Genomic DNA, 21,868 nt, shown 5'->3' on the forward strand with positions numbered 1-21,868 from the left:
TCAATACAGCAGCCAAAGTTATCCTTTTGAAACATAAGTCAGAACCTTGTTACCGCTTCACTCAAATCCCTTCATTGGCTTTTCTCTCACTCAGATTCAGAGTCCTCACCAGGATTTCCACTCCCCACATGATCTGGCCCTCTGCTACTGCTCTGACTTTCTTCCTCTGCCCTCCCTCCCTCAGCTCTCATCATCTTGGCCTTCTCTCCAGCCCTCAGGGGTTTTGTACTTGCTGTTGCCTTTGCCTGGGACTCTTTCCCCCAGATGTCCCCATGGCTGGTTCCTCCCATCCTTCACATCTCTACCCAAATGACACTTTCCAATGACCACTGTCCCTGAACACAGTGTTTTGGGGGAGTACACTCCTCCTCACCCCTCCCCTTGCCAGAACAGAATTTTCTATTCTACTTCTCTGCTTACCTGTTCGTCACCCCCTTACCACCATTTGCTACAGGATATATTTCCTTCTTTATTGGTTTGTGGTCTGTCTCCCTCCTCCAGAAATGTAAACTCAATGAGGGCTGAGATTTTTGCTCTTTTGTCTCATTATTGGATTCCCAGCACCTAGGATAGTATCCAGCACACAGTAGGTGCTCAATAAATATTTATTGAATGAGTAAATAAAATTTCATTTTTATACGTGCATAAAAACAGATGTGGAAAAATAAACAGCAAACTATTGACAGTGATTATTTCTGGGGAGCGGGATTGGGAGCTGATGGGAAAGTTTCCATCCTAACTGTGTACATTTCTATATCATTTGGACTATGCACCACTTAGGTAATTAAAAACTAAATAAAAAATATTTTAAAGGAAAAACATAATGGTCCCATCTCTTCTTCCAAGTGACTCAAAGCAGTCTTTGGGCTCTTTTCTAGAAACACAAAATAATTTCTAAAAAGAACTATCCTAGGTTTGTCTCCACTGCATGTGCCATCAGAGCTCAGAAAATACCAGTAAGCCTGGTTTTTATGATGTTCTAACACCATTAAATAGATCAGGAATATAAGACACACACACACACACACACACACACACACACCCCCATGGTTTGCCCGTGCCAGGAGTCTAACTAACACACCTGACTCCTCTTTACACCCACTTCCTCCCTCCAGCAGGAGAAAGGAGTTTCACTGGTACTTCCTTGTGCTGTTTCCCTGACATGGTAAAATCTTTAACACTGCCGTCAGGCAGGGTGAACCTGATGTTGTGGACTACAAAATTCATCCAGTGCTAGAGGGAGCTCTTGAGACAAGATACATGGCCTCTCATGGAAGCAAATCCAACCTAACTCAGCGTGATAAGCATCTCAGGGACACGTTCACACACACAACAGCTACACAAACCTTGTACTGAGTGTCTCTCACCAGCTGTCATGGTCATGAGGCCCCTGTTAAGTAACTCCTGATCCTCACCCTGAGGCCTTTATTCCCCAGAAGCACACCCATGGTAGTATTAATAATACTCTCACTGGGAGTTGTTCCACAGGGCCCTTGACACTAGCTTTTCCTGAACTCTTAACTGGCCATAAACCTCCCTGGTGAGCCTGCAGGGCCTCTTCCCACAGGACAGAAGCTGGGGGAAGGGGTGCAATTCAGCTCTGAGAGGCCAGAAGGAGGTTGGCCCGCCTATCCCTGACAGTTTCTGCAACTCACCCTGGAAAGCAGGGCGGCAACAGCCAACTCTCATCACCATTTTGGTATGGAAACTGGAACTCTTAGAATTTTCAGTGAGAACCAACCAACCAGCTGGGTTGTTCTTACCATTTTTTTTTTTTTTTTTCTTTTTAGGAGAGTCAGCTGGAATAAAAGTCAAGACTATTTGAGAACCAGCCCTTGGTGGACAGTTACACTGATTTTACACATGATTTTCACTATGTTGTGGCAAAGCAACAGAGTTGGGCTGTGGACCTATTGCTGACAATTCTTCTGAACAAATGCCTCTGGGCTCAGCTTTGCTTCTTCAGAAACACTGGTTTATTACTCCTTAGCTCAAGCATCATTTCTCAGGCCTCATGATTCTAATGACACTTCAGAAAGGACATCAATTTACTCTGGAGGGGTCTGGTTATCGAAATTCACCTTTCTTGGGACCAGAGCACAGTCTTTGGAGTGGGACCATCCATGTGACCTTGAGCAAGAGCACTTATCCCTCTGAGCTCCAGTTTGCTCATCTGTAAAATGGAGATAATAATACCTACCTGGTAGGATTACTGGAAGGATTGAATGAGGTCATGCAGATATAATGCTTAGTGTTACGCTTGTGACAGATGAGGATTCAACAAATGGTTACAGTATTACTGTAAAGAGAGACCCTAATCTCCCCCCATCAAAGACTTTTTAGGTAGAATCTCTCATAATTGCCCAGAACACTCTCTCACAACAAACAAATCTCAAGACTGACCACCCTGGAACATCTTGCCCAGATTCCTCTTGCCTGGAACTTCATCAGAGGAATAGAATTGATATTGCTCAAGTTCCGGGCCTCAAGTTTAATTCTGATACATGCACACACACACACACACACCACCACTGCCACCACCAACAACAACATACACTGGAACTGACACTACTAGAAAGCTTGGGCCATAGCTCAGGGATCTCATAAGGCAGCTGAGCGACCCCCAGCCTTGCCTCTGCACAAAACTACGGACAGGAGTTTGTTCATCGCCACCATGCGTCACACCAGAGGGATGATAGGGGAACTGTGATAGTGGAGTGTCGAGAAGGCTCATGGATGCCTTATACTTGCAGTCCTGCCCCAGTTGGGGGACCACAGTGCTTTGAAGACCACGGTCCCTCAGATCCTTAAGGGGCAACACTCCCTCTTCTCATCAGCCCTGCCTCTTGCATTCTGTCCCTCAACCCAACAGACAGTTATTAAGTGCCAGGCACTATGCCAGGTGCTGGGGGGCTCCTGATCCTGTAGGCAAGGCCAATACCCACATGTAGTTCTCAAATGAGTGTGGGTGTCCCAGGTGTTCTCTGGAAGAAGCCTGGGGAGAAAGGATGGGCCAGACTTGCTTTTGGTTACCCTTAGTATTTTTGGAGCTCTAGACAGTTCTGTTAGCAAGAATGTCCCGGCCAGCAGGCCACTCACCACATTGGTTTCCTACATGGCCCTGACCCACTCCACAGGACTCCGCCCAGTGTTCAGATGTTTGGGGAGACTTTTTAGCCACTTCGAGGTCCACGCCTGAGAGCTGGAGGTGAAACTGCTCCCTGTGGGCAGCCTTCCGGAGCGTGCGGATGGCCTTCCGGAGCCGCTTCTCTGTTCGCTTTATGATGCAACTCGGATCACAAGAGGCTGCAGAAACGAGAGGGACAGCAGTGGAGAGGTCAGGCTGCAGGATGTGAGCATGTCCAGACCAACTGCAGGACCCACAAACACCCACAGCTCCCTGTGCACAGCATGGGGAGAGGCTTGGAGCTGGGCACCTAGCAGGCTGGGCAGCATTCAATTCAAACAGAAATTTGTTGACCAAAATGGTAGCTTTGGGTTTTGATGAAGCAGATAAAATCATCAGGTTCCAAACCAATTCAGTTTAGTTTGGGGGTGAAAAAAACAGGAGATACTTCAGTGGTTTCACTATTTCCGCCGCCCCCCCCACCCCCCCCAACCCCCCGCAAGAATGATGAAAAATGAAAGGCAAAGAAATAAGGAGCAAGCTGTGAGAAGTCTGGCAGCACAGACTGTTTTCAAACCAACCTGTCACCTCCTTTTGGTTAGTTTCAAGCTCAAACTCAACAGTGATAAACATTTCCTTAGGGGTGCTCGGTCGTCCGGGGGCTCCCGGGACTTGCTTGCCAGAGCTGCATGTAAGGTTTGCGTAGCGGAAGCTCTCTTTTACTGAGCTGTGCTTCTCTGTATGAAGAAACAAAATTATCGGAAGCCAAATCCTGGCAAAGCACTCAGCTGAACATTCGCTACAACTCTGTAAACATTTCATTTAAACAACTCTCAAGGGACTAGATGATTAACTCCATATGCCAAGACGCTGCAAGCCCTCAGTTTGCAGCAGGATGACACTTTAATCCTGAAGAACCAGTATTGCCACCTATATAACTTCACAATTTAGCTCTTGAAACTTTTTTTCATGAATAAATGCTGGATGTTTCTGACTGACCGGCCACATCTGTGGAACATGGGGACCAAAGGTTGTCTTGCATTACTGACTGGTAATTTGTTAAGGTGCGTTCATGTTCTCACAGTTGGTTTCTTTAAAGCTGAACTATGATGTCTCAAGCAGGGGCTGAGGGGCTTCAAGTAAGGAACGAGCACAGGAGTAGAAAGGAAATTAACTCCTGTTTTCAGGCAAACTGAGCTTGGAGTAACTCCAACCCAAAGGGAAAGCTGGAAAGTACATCAACAATGATGGCTCATTTTGAAATAACCAGGAGCAATAAATGGCACAAAGAATCAACAGAACCAAACAATATCATGAAGGCACATAAGATGGGAGTGAAAGTGTTACGTAAGGCAGGGCTTTGTGCATCCTCATTCCTGACTTTGGCCATCACTCCTCCCTCCATGGCTTCCAGTGAATCTTTTAACTAATGATTGTTAACCAGAACCAAAGAGCAGGTCCACATACCATCCACACAATTAATTTATCTTACTTTATTGAACTGAAGAATTATCTGTATCATGTTCTTCTCTAACATTATAAGGATGTTCAAATCAGCAGGTCATCAGGACCAAAGGAAGGAGAAGGCAAATTAATTTTTCCCTAAAGATCTATCTTACCTTTTCAAAAGGCTAACTTCACATCTCAAACTGAACAGATGCTCATTCTGAACTTGTTTTCCTTTCCATTTTTCCATATCTATTTTTTTTTTTTTTTTTTTTTTTTTGGCTGTGTTGGGTCTTTGTTTCTGTGCGAGGGCTTTCTCTAGTTGTGGCAAGCGGGGGCCACTCTTCATCGCGGTGCGTGGGCCTCTCACTATCGCGGCCTTTCTTGTTGCGGAGCACAGGCTCCAGACGCGCAGGCTCAGTAGTTGTGGCTCACGGGCCTAGTTGCTCCGCGGCATGTGGGATCTTCCCAGACCAGGGCTCGAACCCGTGTCCCCTGCATTAGCAGGCAGATTCTCAACCACTGCGCCACCAGGGAAGCCCCCATATCTATTTTTTAAACTTTTTATTTTGAAATAAGCTTAGATGTATAGAAAAGTTGCTAAGAGAGTACTCAGAGTTCCCATATACTCTTCACCCAGTGTCCCCTAATGTTAACATCTTACATTTACACGTATCTTTAGCAAAACTAAGAAATTAACATTAGTACAATACCATTAAGCGAACTAAAGACCAAATCTATTTTTAAATAATGTTTTCCCCTCTGATTAAAAGTATAAATGCTCACTGTGGGGTATTTGGAAAATGCAGGAAAAGAATTAAAATCACTCATCATCCTTCCACCCACATATAACCCACTAATAAGGACATGGTGAGTTTTCTTTGTTTTTCTTCTACTCACGCTTTTTCTTATACAATTTAGGTCATATTAGATATTCACAATGTTACTCTCTCTTTTTCCATCTTAGCATTATAACAAGAATATTTTCTAATGTCATTAAACATTCTTTGAAAACCCATAATTAATAGCTGCATAATATTCCATCAAATGGAGGTGCCCAAATTAATCTTGGTTAGTTACTTAAAATAGGCAGTCAAATGTGACTAGAGTGATTTTGCATTTATTTGTTTGTACAATTTATTTGAGGGGAGATTGGGAAAAGAACCCTCCCTAATACATGACTCCTGATTTTTTTTTTTATTCTCTAAAATTATTCTATGAAATAATACTGGAAATGTGAGCTGGGGAAGAAAGAGGAATGTTGGATTCTGCTCTTTTCATAAGGCCAGATCTACTTGGAGAGTATTTGTTCTGCTGAAGCCAAATGGCATCACTGCCTCCAAAAACTAAATCCAGCAGGAAAGCTGGATATTACATCTTTGTTCATCAAAGATTACCCTTTCTGAGCCAAACCTTTTTTTCATTTCTTTGGATTCGGATTTTGGATTATATTAAGCAAACTCTAAGGTCTAGAAAATTTAACCCAGTATGATCACAAATTACTAATGCATCTTAAGCCCTCATTGATTCCTATTAACTCACAGCTTTCCCCAGAGCTTCACTCTTTGTCCCCTGCAAAGGAAACCCTGAGGTATAACGCCAGAAGCATACGGAGGTGCCAGGTGAGGCTCTTCTTCATCTTATGAAGAGAGTCCACAGAGATTCTGAACTGTTTGATCCCATCTGAATGGCTCGGCTCATTACAGGCCCCTTTTCCACCATGCAGGCAAGCTCCCTGCACCAGCCATCTGATTCCATACCTGGTAGTACTGGTCGCAGACCCTCGGGAAACAGATCAGCCTTTTTCAAACTACACTTGCCTTCATTTAGCTTAAAGGTTACACTTGTCCTGACGGTGGCGACATCTTCAGAAAGAAACAAGTGAGAGATGTTACCTTCAGAGGCAAAGGAATGGAAACACCAGTGGCTAATGGAGAGCTGTCCATTGCTGGAAGTACTCCCTGAGCCCCTCTCTTATGCTGAGACCAAGAAAGTTTGGGATTGGGGAGCGCCCGTTCCCTGGGACTGGGGGCACCAGGAGCCTCCTAAGAGTTACACTTATCGCTCCATCTGAGATGAATCCAGGGCTCAAACATCACAAAGGAAGGGCCAAAAACGGCCTCAACAGTGAGATGAAAAATGAGGTCATTTCTGTGCCTTTCCAAGAAGGAAGGCCAGAATCCCCCAGTTCAAATTTGGGCAAGACAGCTGAGGGAAATGGAAGGGCAGATTCTCCTAAATAAGCCTGTCCTGGGAGGACAGGGCTGAGGGAGCCACCATTCCAGACAAGGATGGCACTCACTAAACGTGGCTAGGATTTTCAGGGTCTGTGAGGGAGCAAGTCCTACTTTGAGGGCCTCATATGGAAAATTCTGTTCTCCTTCCATGGTCAGTCTTAATCATGTTAGGCTCTGGAGCCAATGACCAGGATTCAAATTCCAGCCCTTCGACTTGTGATGAGAACTTGAACAAGGTACTTAGTCTCCCTAAGCCTCAGTCTTCTCATCTGTAAAATAGACATAATTACAGTCCTTACATTACTGGGCTGTTGTGAGGATTAATGAGATAATGAAAAACAAAAAATGTTTAGCTTACTGTCTGGTACATAATAAGAACTGAATAACTGTTAACTATTTGCTTGCTCACCCTTAGGGTGGCCTTAATCTCCAAGTGATCATCACTACGAGTTTTGGTGAAACAGACCGTGACGTCCCCTCTGGCTGGGTCCAAACATCAGACAAGAGGGGCAGTGAAGGATAGTGCTTAAGACTCTGGACCCAAACTGCCTGGTCAAAATCCTGGCTCCACTATTTCCTATCTGAGTCACTCTGGATATGTTATTTCACCTCTCTGAACCTCTGTTTCTTCATCTGGTTAATGAGGATAACAGTAAAATTGCCCCAGAGGGCTGTAGTGTGGATTAAATCAGCTAATACATGTAACACAGCGGCCGGCATGTTTTAACTGCTCCATCAATTCACACGAGCTGTTATTATCATGCTTTGCGCCTCTATCTTTGCTTATATACATAATATGGACATCAAGAACCATTTCCTTATTCAGACGTTCACATGACATCATCACAGATGTCTGTCTAAATCTGGGAGGACAAGGCCTCTTAAAAGCTTTAAATGTCCTTCTTTGTCTTTTGATAAACCAGAAAGGGTTTGGGCCCCTTTCCCTGGTCAGAATCCTTGCTCCCCTTGTCTTGTCTCCACTGATGCCATGTGCCCCAAGCCCACATTTCCTGCCGAGCCTCTGAGGTGCTCTATGGTACAGGGAGTTGGGAAGACCTGCGTCTCCTGGTCCCAGAGCTACGTGGGCCTCTGCCCAATATGATGACCCACCAGGGCTGCACGGAGCCTTCCAGCACACAATGGACACTCAGTAAGTGTCTGTTACGTGGCGAGTCAGATCGCAGGCACCAAGGCTACAGGCAAGAACATCCTGTAACGTGCTTGCGGCATCAAAGAGATTAGGAGAAAAGAAAACAAAGCCAACGCCCAAGAACAGTATCCCACAAATGAAGCCCATTGAACACGGTGAGCCCCAGAGAGAGACAACACGCAGGTTTGGTAATTACCCCCGAAAGCGGAGTCATTTGATTTTTGCTGTTTGCTCCTGAGAGGAGAGGAAGAGCCGCAGGTGACAGAATAGGCCTCTTGCAGTCCTGACAGACAGAATGTGGATTGTCAGCAGGTAAGCAAGGTTACAGTCTCTCCCGGTGGCAGCTCAAGTCACCCGCGACCCCACTCCACGTGAACCATTAGAAAAGCCCCCAGAATACAGGGTCTCAGAGCATGGGCCTCCAGGGGTCAGGGGGCAGCTGGTCAAAGACCTGGAAGCCCTTTGAAGCCATCTAACACCTGAAGGCCAGGAAGGCCTGGCCCTGGCATGAGGACCTGCCCCAGGGCCTGGGACCCACTCACCTGAAGAGAGGTGAATGCCAGAGAGACATCTGAGGAAGCACCTGTCTCCTCCACCACTCTTACCACACTGCAGGGACACGTGGGGTGATACGCTAGTGGGCAGGACCCCCTCCACTTCTAGACAGGACAAAATACAGACACTTACAGAGAGAGAAGGTGTGACAAGGACGGCTGAGTCCCATGCCTCAAAGGCCCCAAGAAGAGAAGGTAGTGCCAACGCCCAGCACATAACACAGACACCACGTTTATTCCCCCCAGGGTAAAGGAGCGCCTTGTACTCTATTCTTTTCATGCAGAAAAGCAACCAGGGAAACAGAAGTGAGTTCCAACCTACTCAGAAGCACAGAAGGAAACGCCGAAGGGCCTGCAAAGTATCTCCTGTTTTTGAAGGATTTAAAGAACGGCTGCTGCAGCTCGGGGGAGGAGAATTCAGTGGAGGACTGGTCAGCCGCACTGCGGGTCCAGTGGGACGTGGAAGAGTGCTGCTGGGCCAGCGGTGAGCCCGTGCACTGAGCCTGAGCCTCGGCGCCTCTTACCCACGCAGTCTTTTTTATTCCAGTGGAGCTTGTGCGCAGAGTGGCACCGGCATTCGTAGCTGCCCACGGTGTTCACGCAGACCTGCTGACAGCCTCCGTTGTTGACGCTGCACTCATTGGTGTCTGTGGAGCAAAATGCTCTCCTGTCACAGCAGCCCATTGCTGACCTGGCTGACACTATCCCTCCATCGAGGAAGGAGCAGGAGGCGAGTCACACGGCTGAAGCTCACTGAGCTAAGGGAAGGTGTTGACCGCCTTCAGAATGTGCACTTGGCACCAGCTGACCCACTCCCCACTCAGTGGTCTTCCTGGCAGGAGCCTCACCAGCATGGTCTCAAGTTCCATTCTCGACCAAACATTTCCGCCAGTGAGGACACTTAGAAGGGGTCACACTCTATTTTCAGGTGTCAAATTCAGACACTGCACAGGCTTCCAGTTTAAAACTCCACCATCCTCCTGGGCTACATCCCAAGAGAGATAGAGAGGATTAGGATTCCCCACTTGGCAGTTCATATAGTTGGGACATAGATAAGAAAAAGGACTTGCACTAATCCCCATCAACTTGAGACTAAGTCCAGGTCAGAAGGTGACTCCAACTAAAACCCAGATACACGTCCATATTCAGGGAATGTTTCCTTGGGGTTTCCTGACGGACTGGAGGGGCATGTGTTCAGCCACGCCAGGGATGTGTTGAAAAGGGGAAGAGAAACAACACTGTCTACAGCAAATCACAACTATCCATTCTTCTTAAGGACACAGGAAACAAGGACTGAGTAGGAAGTACTAAGGCCAGGGGTTCCCACATCCTCAGAGCCCCAAAATCACCTTGAAGCCCTAGACTTTTAGAATAAGAATCAGAATCTGTATTCTCAAAGATTGTTGAATGAATCTGATGATTAGAGAGAGCAGAGTGACGCCAAATCTGACTTAAGCCACAGTCTACTTAGCTGTAAGGTCATGAGACATCAGAACATGTTGCTGCAAGGGCTCAGAGCAGGGAGATAGAGTGCACGGTCCCACTTTCAGCTCAGAGACCTGCACAAAGACCAGCTCAAAGAGCTCAAACCAAGCTCCGCAGCCAGTTCCTACGCACAGTAGGGCTGTGGAATCGTTTGGTGCACTGCCAAGCCTCTCCGAGGGCCGTGACTTTACTATCTTGGGAAGTTCCAGCAGACAGGGCACCAGCTCCTGAGAGACTCACCCACTGTCTGAGTACAACTGTATCAATGAAGTCCATAAAGAATTCACAGCTGAAAGAGCTCAGCTCTTCTCTCTGCTCCATTTCACACCTGACGAGTTAAAGGGATCAATGTGGGACGATTTCCCGTAGCAGCTGCTTCCCTCGAGTCGATGGACTCCCTACTACTGTATAGGGCCTGGTATGTCCGGTTCAGCCCCCAAGGTAGGAAAACTGACCCTGATCTGGGGAAACCTTAGCAGTAAGGCCCAGCCTCATCCAACTCTAGAGGGATTCCACTCACCTCCACAGTGGGTAAAGCCATAGAGGGTGTACCCCTTGTTGCAAGCACATGCAAACGTGCCAGGGTGGTTGACGCAGCTGTGGTCACAGGTCCTATCCAAAGAGCATTCATCCACATCTGTAATTGTCAAAGGGAGAGGGGAGCTGAAACCAACTCTGAGGGACAGTGGAGAGAAGAACACACTTATAAGAACACCAGTTGCTGACCAATAACAAAAACAACAAAGTGAAAATTATCTATCAGTTCTCCCTGCTCACTTGTGTTAAACAAAGTGTTGAGCAGCCCACAATAAGTATACTCACAGCCAGGACCCTTATTTCCAAATTCTGTTGCACACTGCACTTGCCTAAAAGCTCAGTTGGTCTCTCTCACCCACGCTTATCTGCAGGGCTGAATAATTTAAAATATTTAAATGAAGTCAAATGAGATAACATAACTAAAAAGTGTTTGTAAACTATTAGGGTGCTGCCTGTGCATTATTACTGTTCTATTACTAATTGGTAAAGGAGCAATAGTAATTTTATAAGCTATGGCCAATCAAAAGGAGAAAACACTTGAGCTGGAGATAAATCTAGCTCCTATCTCTTTTGGGTCTTGCCAGAATCCACCTTCTGGCCCCAGGAGGCCAGGTGATCCTGGGTTTTAATGCCCTCTGCACTAAAACAATGCATTAACATTAATATCCTCAGTAATTTTCTATTGCAGACACTGAAATGTGGTGCTTAAGCACCAAACAGGATCCTCTTGGCCAATCCCTTGGCTTTGTTCCTCCCCCATGGTTCAGTCCCAGGGGGCCCCTCCCTTCCTGGTTCAGCGTGAAGGCATCCTTGGCTGCATTTAAGGTCATGGAAACTGGCCTCAGGAGGCTGTATTTGTCAGTCTAATCATCTCTTCTTCCCTGGCCTGGTTCTTACATCTTTCCTGTACACTAGAATCTCAGTGCTTCACTTCCTCAACTCTTTGGAAGATTTTAACCGAGTTATGACTTCTATCTCCAAATGGATAAACCAGGACCAGCGCAGGACTCAGTGGAAGCCAACTAGACCATTGTTAGATCCCTTTTCAACACCAAACGTGCCACGAGAAACTATGTTAATAAAAAACAAACATTTGGAAGGGACTGGAGGAATGAAAAACACGAAATAAAAAAGGGCAAAATCTTACAAAACCTCTTCATCCGTAACTTTTCCCAGAAGTCCTGACAATTTCTTTAGTAAGTTTGTTCTGTGTAAATACTTGTCCTACCAAGACTGATCAGTGAAAAATGAGAAAAAGTCCAGTTCTTCTGTAGTAATTGATATCATTCTATGAATTCTTTTATTAATATCAGCCAGTTACCGAGAAAGTGGGCTCGTTCAGTAGCTGACTTTGGCTGCTCACAACAGGCTTTTGCTTTGTCAAAAAATGAGTAGATCGCTTTTCTAATTCCTTTTTAATGTGTTTACACAGCTTAAATAGTATTTCTTGCTCTATACATTATGAAACATTATGTGGAACAGCAAATTTTCCTTCCAAGTCAAACAGAAGAAAACTGTGCAGTAGTCATCTAGAGTGAACTCGCTGAATTTAAAGGGTGTGAAGTGTCTGACAAATTATGTACCAAGAAGAAAAAACCAAGAGAGAAACCTAATTCACACCATAAGATTATAAAAAGGTAATGTTGCATCTTTATTATATGAAGTGAAATCAGATATTATTTTCTGATTTTGATTTAATTCTGGGATTTCTAACAAAATAAGTTAGGCTGTTCTTATTCTCAGCAATGGATCAGAAATAAATGATAGCACATCTTTCCTGAGAGTTTCTTTCTATATATCAGTGGGGCATAGAATGTGCTCATCTGAAAATATAAATGATGCCCCCAACCCAAAACAGCTTATCACTGTGCAAAACACTTATTAATATCAACAACTGCTACCCAGAGAAGTTCCCTTGCTGCGCCCCTTATATGGGAAGGATGTGTCTGAGAAGGGGTCTGAAATCCTGCCCAAGGACTGCCCAGCCTTTCCTCCACTTAATCCCTTCCCTCCCTCACCCCTACCCTCTCCCCAAACACCAAAGGCTGGTCATTCAAACAAGGCCTATAAGGAAGGGACCAACTGGTTGACCCCAACTTTTTGCTGAGAAAAGGTATGTTAACTAAATCAACATCTTTTTGTCACCAAATTTTGTTAGAAAATCCATAACATTAAAGGGAATTTTAGAAAGGGAAAATTATTCATAATCTCAACAGCCTAATGCAACCCTGCTTGCATTCTGTGATCCATTCCATTTCTAGCAGCGAGCTCCGCTGTAATCACACCACATGGGTTCATTGAGGTGTTCTCTAATCATTAACAGCTTAATTTCCAAAATATACCTGTGAGCTACCTCAGTGTTTTTCTTTTACTTAACAGATGAAATAAGTGAAGCACAGGGTGGAGGTTGGATTAATGACTCCGTAGAGAAGCCCAGCGAGCCAGTCTCTGCCCGAGCAGGGCTTCGTCTTCTCCAATCCAACCAGTGGGCATTACACAGCACAGCTAGCTACGTTTCAGCACATACCTTGGCAAGACTTCTCATCTGTTAATAATTTAAATCCCTTTTTGCAGCTGCAGTCAAAACTGCCCACGGTGTTTTTGCAGAAATGATCGCAACCTCCATTGCGCGTCTGGCACTCATCAATATCTGTAACAGTCAAGCATCGGCAAATCAGACAGCGATACTTGCCTCGTTATCCACAAATCCCTGAAGTGCTATTGTGTGTGCTTCATTATTCTCTGAAACAAAACAGACCCATAAAAGCATTTAAGGATGTTTGCTGATGTTTTTAAACTTACATACGTTCTCTTGTCTGGCTTAACCCATTTTGAAAGACAAGTGCCTGGTCCCCTGGAGAACTCTGACTTACACTGCCCCTCCCTTGACTAGCATCAAGGAAACAAGCTATGGGAAAGAACGGTGATGTCCTATTATATTCTCATCCTTGCACAAGTCTCTCAAGATAAGATGGCTTCCTTTCCTATACTTCCCATTCCAGTTTAATGATTAAAGTTATAAGGAACTAGAATATTTGTTTTGGCAAATTACACCACTATCAAATAGCCTCAATGCTTTTAAGTGATTTCTGATACTCAATTAATTTTATCTTTTCTCAGTTTCATCTGGTAACTGTTTATCTACTTTTTTATCACGTTAAAAAACTAAGCCTTTGTACTCTGGCCCATGAAATACTAGGTCATCGGGGTCTCTATCCATCAGTACAAGTTAATGGTACAGTTATTCATTGTTCTCTGGATAACAAACTTGGCTGTTATTTATATGATAATCTCTAGGCTGTTATTTATGATATGATGATATTATCTCCTGCAAATGAATGTTCCCTTGAACAACTGCTCTCTTCTAATAAGGCCACTGCCTGAAATGGATCATTTGATGTTTGTAGAAGCTGACCTTCTCAACAGTTAGTGTAATTAAGCTGGTTCTAGTTAAGCTTACTCAGTTACAACCTTCTACTAGCCCAGGGAAGAAAAGCTTCCTTTTGATCAATATGAATCATAAGCAAATCTGGAGTCACTCAGCAGGCGTGGAGGGGAAGAGCTGCATTTACTCCCACACATTAGCCGCACGGAGAGGCACAGGCTACCTTTACAGGTCTTCCCATCCAACTGGAGACTGAATCCGACGGGACAACTGCAATGAACACCTGTCGAAGTATCCTTACAGGTGCGATCGCAGCCTCCATTGTTGACAGCACACGTTTCTGCCACGGAGGTAAGAAAAAGGCAGTTAGCCTCCTAAAGAAGTACTCACACAGCTGGGAAGAAAGGGGTATTGGTGCAGTGTTAATACTTGACAAAAATTCATGAGAGTCAGGAAGCGTGTGGGGTCCTCATGGTCACATCGCAAGCCTCTGCCACCCTCAGGTGAGCTAGAGGGAGGACAGGGGCAGCTCCGCCCTGCACCCATCTAAATAAGTGACACCTCCCGAGGAAGCCTGACAGGGTGAGAGAGGGGGAAAGATGCCTCTGCCAACCTGCTGAGCCTTTTTAGTGGCAGATTTGAAGCTACTAAAAGTTCCTGTTGATCGACAGCCAGTGACCTGCAAGTATGACCACATCTAGCAGCCTAGATGTGAATGCAAAACAGAGCAAAGGGGGATGTTCCTTCCTCTATCCTGAACCTTCTCTATTCACCATGTGTAATGGGCAAAGCAAGAGAGGGTAAACATCGCCCACCCCATCCATTCCCTTGCCGCAGACCAATGACTTCCTCCTGGCAACTGCCAAGTAACTCAGATTAGAAGTTTACCTTTCCTTGAAAGGAGAAAGACCTGTCATAGTTACATGAAAAAGCAGCCGCAATTGTTAAATCATATCTATAGAGATGAAGAACAACAAGCTAATGGCCTTCTATTTCTGTTTATCATGCATGAATTCCAAGTAATACACAAATGTTATTCAACATTCATTCAACGGTTAGCACTTAGGCATCCAGAAACTGATTTTACTTCCATAGCTACCTCTGTAAAGCCTCGGGGGTGGGGGAAGGCAAACTTAATTCTGATTAATTATGACAGATAGAACATGTATGTTTACCTCTGTTTCCTCGCCAAACCTCATTAAAATGAGAGTAAATAAATTTTTTAAAGTATAAATCCTTAAGGACAAATAAAAGACAATAGATGAAAGATGTCAAATCTTCTGGAAGTGGCATGTCAATGGAGGAACAGTAACTGGCATAGCAGAAAGTTAAACCCTAGCAGTGGGGCTTCCCTGGTGGCGCAGTGGTTAACAATCTGCCTGCCAGTGCTGGGGACACGGGTTTGAGCCCTGGTCCGGGAAGATCCCACATGCCACGGAGCAACTATGCCCGTGTGCCACAGCTACCGAGCCTGAGCTCTAGAGCGCGTGAGCCACAACTACTGAGCCTGTGTGCCACAACTGCTGAAGCCCACGTGCGCTAGAGCCCATGCTCCACAGCAAGAGAAGCCACCGCAACAAGAAGCCCGTGCACCTCAACAAAGAGTAGCCCCTGCTCGCCACAACTAGAGAAAGCCTGCACGCAGCAACGAAGACCCAACACAGCCAAAAATAAATAAAAATAAAATAAATAAATTAAATTTATTTTTTAAAAAAACCTAGCAGTCTGCAGAGTGATGCCAACAAGTGGTAAGCTCATCTGAGCCACAGAATCCCAGAGAGGCTAAGGGACTGGAGGTACTAAAGTTAGTCTAGAGGCAGAGGTGAGGATGGAGTTAAAAATAGGAAGATTGATTGAGAGTCTGTATAACAAATAGGCTCCCAGATCCCCATCTTAATTCCACAGTCCACAGCACATCCCTATTTGGACTAAAGCAGACAAATTTCTTCTCTGGAAAAGGGCACCAGTAACAGCAGAGGAGGCGCTGTCAGGTGAAAGTCTATACTGTGAAAAGAGACATCTCAAACTTTCACCCTCTCTGCACCCCAGTTCCCAGGACACTGGCAGCCAAGCCTAAATCCCCTCAGCAGGAGACTGAAGGATTCCTCTCCAGCCAAACTGACCGGCCCAAGTGAAAAGACCTATAGATTCTGGCATTTGAAGATCTCCAAATGAAATGACTAAGCCACTGCCTAGTCAACCAAGCATAAAGCCCACCAGTTGACAGAATATCCAAGTGGCTTTTCAATATTCCACTATTAAGTAAGAAAAGTCAGCCAAGGATCACCGGACATTTCAGAAAAGCCTCTAGTATGAAATAAATACACCAAATCAAACAAACAAGGGAAAAGGAACCTGGGGGGAAACAAAGATAATACAGGGAACAACAGAGAAGTTAGAAAATCTTATTAATTTCCTCAGGGAGGTAAGAAAAGCATCCATGAAATAAGAACAGGTCCCTACAACAAAAGACCAAAGTAAAATTCTTAAAAAATTAAAATATGAAAGCTGAAATTTAAAAAGAACCCTATAGAAGGATTAGAAGAAAAAAATGAAAGATCTCCTAGAAAGTAGAACAAAAATATCAAGAAGAGAAAAAGAAGAAAATTAGAGGAGCAATCCAGGAATTACAACAGCCAGCTAATAGGAGTCGCAGAGAGAAAGAGAAAAGTGAAGAAAGTTATCAAAAGAAAAATATAAGAAAATTTCTTGGAACCAGGGGATGCGAATGCCCCTCTTGAAAAGGCCTACTGAGTGCTCAGAATAACAAGTGGGACAAATCCCACAGTGTGGACATTGTTGTGAAATTTCAGATCAGCAGGGACAAAAAGGGGACCCTGAGAACATCCAGAGAGAAGCTCTCGTAGGTTCCATACAAAGAATCAAGAATAAAAGTGACTTAGACTTCTTGAAAGAACACTGAATGCTCAAAACAATAGAGCGCTATTCAAAACTCTGATGGAATATTTTTCCCAACTTTGAATTCTATCCTGAGCCAAATTCTCAAGAAAGGGTGAAGGTAGACTATAAAGGCATTTTCAGGTATGCAAAGTTTTTAAAAAATCTATATCTACCCATGTAAACTAACAAAAGAGAAGACATGGGATCCACCAAAACAGGAGCATGGGCAAGGGAATTCCCAGGCTGTCGCTCAGGGAAAGGCCAGGATGACAGATGTGCAGCTGGCCCAGGATTCAGGCCCTGCTAGAGCAGGGTGGAAGCCTCAGAAGAGACTTTTTAAGAAGAAAGTAGAATTGATAAGTTACCTGCTGTATTTGAACACATTGTAAAGGTTTTAGAGCTCTGCCAGAAAATTGCAAAAAACTTGGTAAGAGGTACTAAGAAAACTAAGCAAACAAAGAAAATATGAGCATAGCACATCACATGACTCAGGGGTGAATCATATTTAGATATTCATAATATGTAAATTGTGATAAAACTATATTAAGGGTGTGGGGGAGGGGGACAGAAGAGAGATATAACTTAGTCTTCTGTGGTAGGAAGTCAGAAGCTAATATCTAAAACTGACACATCAAAGGAATTCCCCGGCGGTCCAGTGATTAAGACTCCGCACTCTCATTGCCGAGGTCGCAGGTTCAATCCCTGGTCGGGGAACTAAGATCCAACAAGCCGTGCAGTGCGGCCAACAAAAACAAAAACAAAACAAAACAAATAAAACCTGACACATCAAGAAATAACTGTAGGACTTCCCTGGTGGTGCAGTGGTTAAGAATCTGCCTGCCAATGCAGGGGATACAGGTTCGAGCCCTGGTCTGGGAAGATCCCACATGCCGCGGAGCAACTAAGCCCATGTGCCACAACTACTGAGCCTGCGCTCTAGAGCCTGTGAGCCACAACTACTGAGCCCGCATGCCACAACTACTGAGCCCGCATGCCACAACTATAGAAGCCCGTGTGCCTAGAGCCTGTGCTCTGCAACAAGAGAAGCCACCGCAACGAGAAGCCCGCGCACTGCAACAAAGAGTAGCCCCCGCTCGCTGCAACTAAAGAAAAGCCCGCACACAGCAACGAAGACCCAACACAGCCAAAAATAAATAAATTTATAAAAAAAGAAATAACTGTATACACGTCCCTTTTCAGAAACATGTGGGAGGGGGAGTCAGGAGAAGAAGAAACAACTAGGAGAATTGAAAATTGTGGCCCCTGGCAAATGGCTAGTTAGGAGACAGGGAAATGATGTATTGCATTACAAGCTTAATAGTACTAATTAAGTTTTTAAGGTTTTTATATTATTCATATGTACTATTTTAAGGCAATTAAAAATAATAATTTTAATAGGGCAGAAAAGAGCTCAGAAATGTCACCTGCCTGGTAATCAATGGCTGCTTAATATCTTACCTATTAAATCCAGAAGCTATCGAAAGATCAGTTTTGTTGAGGCCAGGCCGAGCTTTCTCCAGAATAATAACGTCAGATGATCTGATGCCCTCCCTCCCAGCCACTGCTGAATGTCTGCAGTCACCTCCAGCTCCAGCAGACCGGCTGCCAGACCTTCCTGTGTCCCCAGCCAAGTGCCACTCTTCTCCATTCATCTCTTCTGCCATTAACATGGGCTGAGTCCGAAATAGAAGACTCAGTGGACAAAAACCCGGCCAAATTGCCATATGCTAAATAGGGGCTGCCCACAATGCCTCTCTCGTCACAGTTACTCAGAGGGGGGGTGGTCTGACATGCACTGACCACCCACTAAGTCCCAGACAGCGGACTCTGGGCACTTTTGCACATTATTGTCTTAATCGAGCTTCCTGATAACCCTAAGAGGTCGACTGTATTACATCCATTTTAGAGGAAGACCAGGACACAGCGGCTCGGGACAGTTTGCCCAAGTCTCAGCGCAAGTATCAGCAGCGTTATGACGCTAACCCAGTTATGCTGATGGCTGGGCCGGCGCTCTTCCCACAATACCAGGGGTCCTGGATGGTGACTAAGCAATAGCAGTGAGTGGAGAACAGACACACCCTGGCTGGACAGGAGCTGCTGACTCTAATCCAGCTGGTCTGAGGGCACATGGGCCCCAGGTTCAGGTCTGATGCAGTTAAGTTGGGGAGGGAAAGGGACAACATCAGTGGTGGAGGAGGGCGGGGGAGGCGCCTACCCATGAGCAGCCGCCGTTTCACCCGTTTATCCCCATCCGCCACGGATGTGGCATTGCTCTCCATCACCTCCGGGGCAGCGTCCTCTCGCTCTGCAAGAGATGCAAACAGCACAGTTCTCAGACTGAATGAGTCAGATTGTTCATCCCCTGCACAACCACTTCTGTGGAAATCCCAGACATGAGAACAATGTGAGAAATGTGACTCTGTTCATTCAATAAAAATATGTTGTAATGAGGCTCTGTGCTAAATGGCCTCAGAGCCTTAATAGACATTAAATATGGAAAAGATTTTTTTTATTCTACTGTACTAACCAGAGACCTTGGGGAATGCAAGCTTCAGATTCACTCCAGAACCCTCAGTCCAGGACAGAAAGAATCTTGGATTGGGGAACATCTGAAATGGAGCTAGCAAAGAACACGCCATGAAGGGCAGGGCAGGCAGACATCCCACCAGAAATATGCAACCCTGGCTGCTGCTGATGGCAAACGCCACCTGTCACCATGAACAGCTAGCTTTAACTTTGCGTTACCCTGGCCTCTTGGGATGTGTTGTTCCGATCTCCAGAATACCAGCTTCAGGAGCAGCCTAGTCCAGGAGAGGAAAAAGGGCTTTCCACGGTCTCACAGGGAGAAAGGGGCCCCCAGTCCGGGCCTGGACTACTTCCACTGCCACATGTGAGGCAGCATGGGACATGCTTGAGGGCATATGCACTGGAAACACCCTGCCTTTAGTACTAAACAATATTAATCGTTAGGGTTAGGGCTGGGTTGGGGTGAGCAGGCTGGGGAAGACCCTAACCCAGTGTTGGGGTCACCATTCACCAAGGCAGCTCCTTCCATCCGTGTGCATCTTGTACTGGGGATGGCAGCTACACTCTGGGCCTTCTGCAGTGTCCTCACAGGAGTGATGGCATCCACCGTTTCCATGGTTACAGGTCACTGAAAGGAAAATGAATCAAACCATAAAGCACGGAGATTTCCACAACTGAGGCTGTGTTTGTTCCAGAAGACCTCTGATTTTCATTCAGGAAGTATTCGAGCACCTAGCATGTGCTAGGAATTGTGCATAAAAGAGAGAACCTTGACTCAGACCACGTCCCTGTCTATATCAACAGGTAGTCACAATATGACTTGTAGAAACGCTGAACGACAGATTTGAGCAACGTTATACAGAAAGATAGACATGGGAAGGTCAGGGGAGATTTTTCACTATTTAAAGGAAATTATACCAAAAGATTCCAAACTACTGCTTTGCTCTATCACGAGAAGTACTAGGGCGTTTGGAAATGCTGTAACACTTTACGTCTGGAACAGGCAATATTTAATTTGCATGTATATGTCAGGATTTCTCTCATCAGATTCCATCTGGATTAGTTAAAAGGGAGGATAATCAGAGGAAATGATGACTCTTTGCACACAGTTAATGCAACATTAACCAATAATTACAAAGACTATGTATGAACACATCGATGACAAGCCAAGGGGGAAAAAAAGCCAACTACAAAACTATCTATTCATCAAACTCAACAGTGGTTACCTCTGGCAAAGGAAATGGCAAAGGAAAAGGGGGAAATGTTATATGTTTCTTTGGACTGTTTAAATTCTTACACAACCATTTTTAATTTCCTAATTTAAAAGAACTGAAAACATATTTGCGCTGTGAGAAAAAACTGTTCTGTGACTATAGCTGTGTAAAAATTGTGTATGCATATCAACAACAAAATAGGAATATGAAAAAAGCAAAACAACTGATTATGTGGTGGAATTCTGGATTTTTTCTTTATTATATCCTCAAGTTTTATAATATCTGAATATAATCTTATAATATTATTTGAGCAGTGATACCTTAAAAACTTTTTAAATTTTTAAAAATAAGTTTTCAGGTATTCTACTGGCTCCCAAAAAGCTGTAAAATGCTGATTCTCACTCCACAGGTGACTCTCCTGTGGAGACCTGGGTCCTCCTTTTGAAGACAGCTGGAGCCAGCCCCACTTTTAGGGGCCCTGTGAGGCTGTCAGAACCTGTTGTTGGTGACAGTGGCATCAGCCCTGGTTTGTCAGGCTTTGAGGTTGCACTCTGGTTTGCAATGGAGACAACGGAGAGAAGTCTCTCACCGACGAAACTGCCTCTCCTTCTCTTAACCACTGAGGTCTATGCACTGTAAACAACCATCCCCAGCAAACTGCAGGCGTCTTCTAGAGGGTCCACGACTTTGGGAAGAGTTCCTACAGGGAAACCCTCAGTGTTTCCTCTGGCGTAAATAGTGGTTTTAGAAGCACCTTTAATGGCCGGTTGTTTCCTATTACCCATTGGAGCTATTATTGTGTTTCCTCATCATGTGGCAGCTGCATCTGGACTGTGTACACCATTCATTGACTCATCCATTAAACAAATGTGGATTGAGCACATCCAGGGGAAGACTGAGAGGCAAAAATAAGACAAGATCCCTGAATTGGTGGGGCTCATAGTTGGGGAGACAGACACATAAATTCAACCCCAGATTCAACCCAGTCGTGTGGTTGAATCAAACACACGATTCAACCCCAGAGTGCCACGTGCTATCATCGAGGAATAAACAGCGCTATGGGCGCCAAAATACAAACTGGCTGCCTTGTCTGAGGCCATCGGGGAAGGCTTCTGAGGTCATGTAGCATGGTGACTAGGAGCACAAGCCTTACAGTTAGGCAGGCCTACGTGTGAATCCTACATTTGCCACTTACTTCCTGTGTGACCTTGTAGCTTTACCTTCTCCACGATTTTCTCCACTTAGCTCATAAGGTGGTGACTGTAAGAATTAAATGCAATATGGCACCTCTTTAGACAAGGCTTTG

General features: G+C 45.0%; 1 protein-coding gene across 2 annotated transcripts in view; it reads right to left on the minus strand.

The window, feature by feature from the left end:
* The window catches only part of SCUBE2 (signal peptide, CUB domain and EGF like domain containing 2), a 69,862-nt gene that overhangs the window by 30,449 nt on the left and 17,545 nt on the right, over positions 1–21,868 (minus strand). The window contains exons 6-16 of one of the 2 annotated variants that reach the window (XM_068555907.1): positions 19,860–19,976; positions 19,038–19,127; positions 14,145–14,261; positions 13,064–13,186; positions 10,520–10,636; positions 9,039–9,161; positions 8,503–8,619; positions 8,157–8,243; positions 6,334–6,438; positions 3,709–3,864; positions 3,100–3,306 (exon numbers count right to left, since the gene is read on the minus strand). In XM_068555907.1, the coding sequence (XP_068412008.1) occupies positions 3,100–3,306; positions 3,709–3,864; positions 6,334–6,438; positions 8,157–8,243; positions 8,503–8,619; positions 9,039–9,161; positions 10,520–10,636; positions 13,064–13,186; positions 14,145–14,261; positions 19,038–19,127; positions 19,860–19,976 (1,359 nt within the window). The remainder of the gene's footprint in view (positions 1–3,099; positions 3,307–3,708; positions 3,865–6,333; positions 6,439–8,156; positions 8,244–8,502; positions 8,620–9,038; positions 9,162–10,519; positions 10,637–13,063; positions 13,187–14,144; positions 14,262–19,037; positions 19,128–19,859; positions 19,977–21,868) is intronic. The other variant, XM_068555908.1, reaches the window with a different exon arrangement.

Source organism: Eschrichtius robustus, chromosome 11, assembly GCF_028021215.1.
Source record: "Eschrichtius robustus isolate mEscRob2 chromosome 11, mEscRob2.pri, whole genome shotgun sequence".
In the NCBI taxonomy this organism is placed as follows: Eukaryota; Metazoa; Chordata; class Mammalia; order Artiodactyla; family Eschrichtiidae; genus Eschrichtius; species Eschrichtius robustus.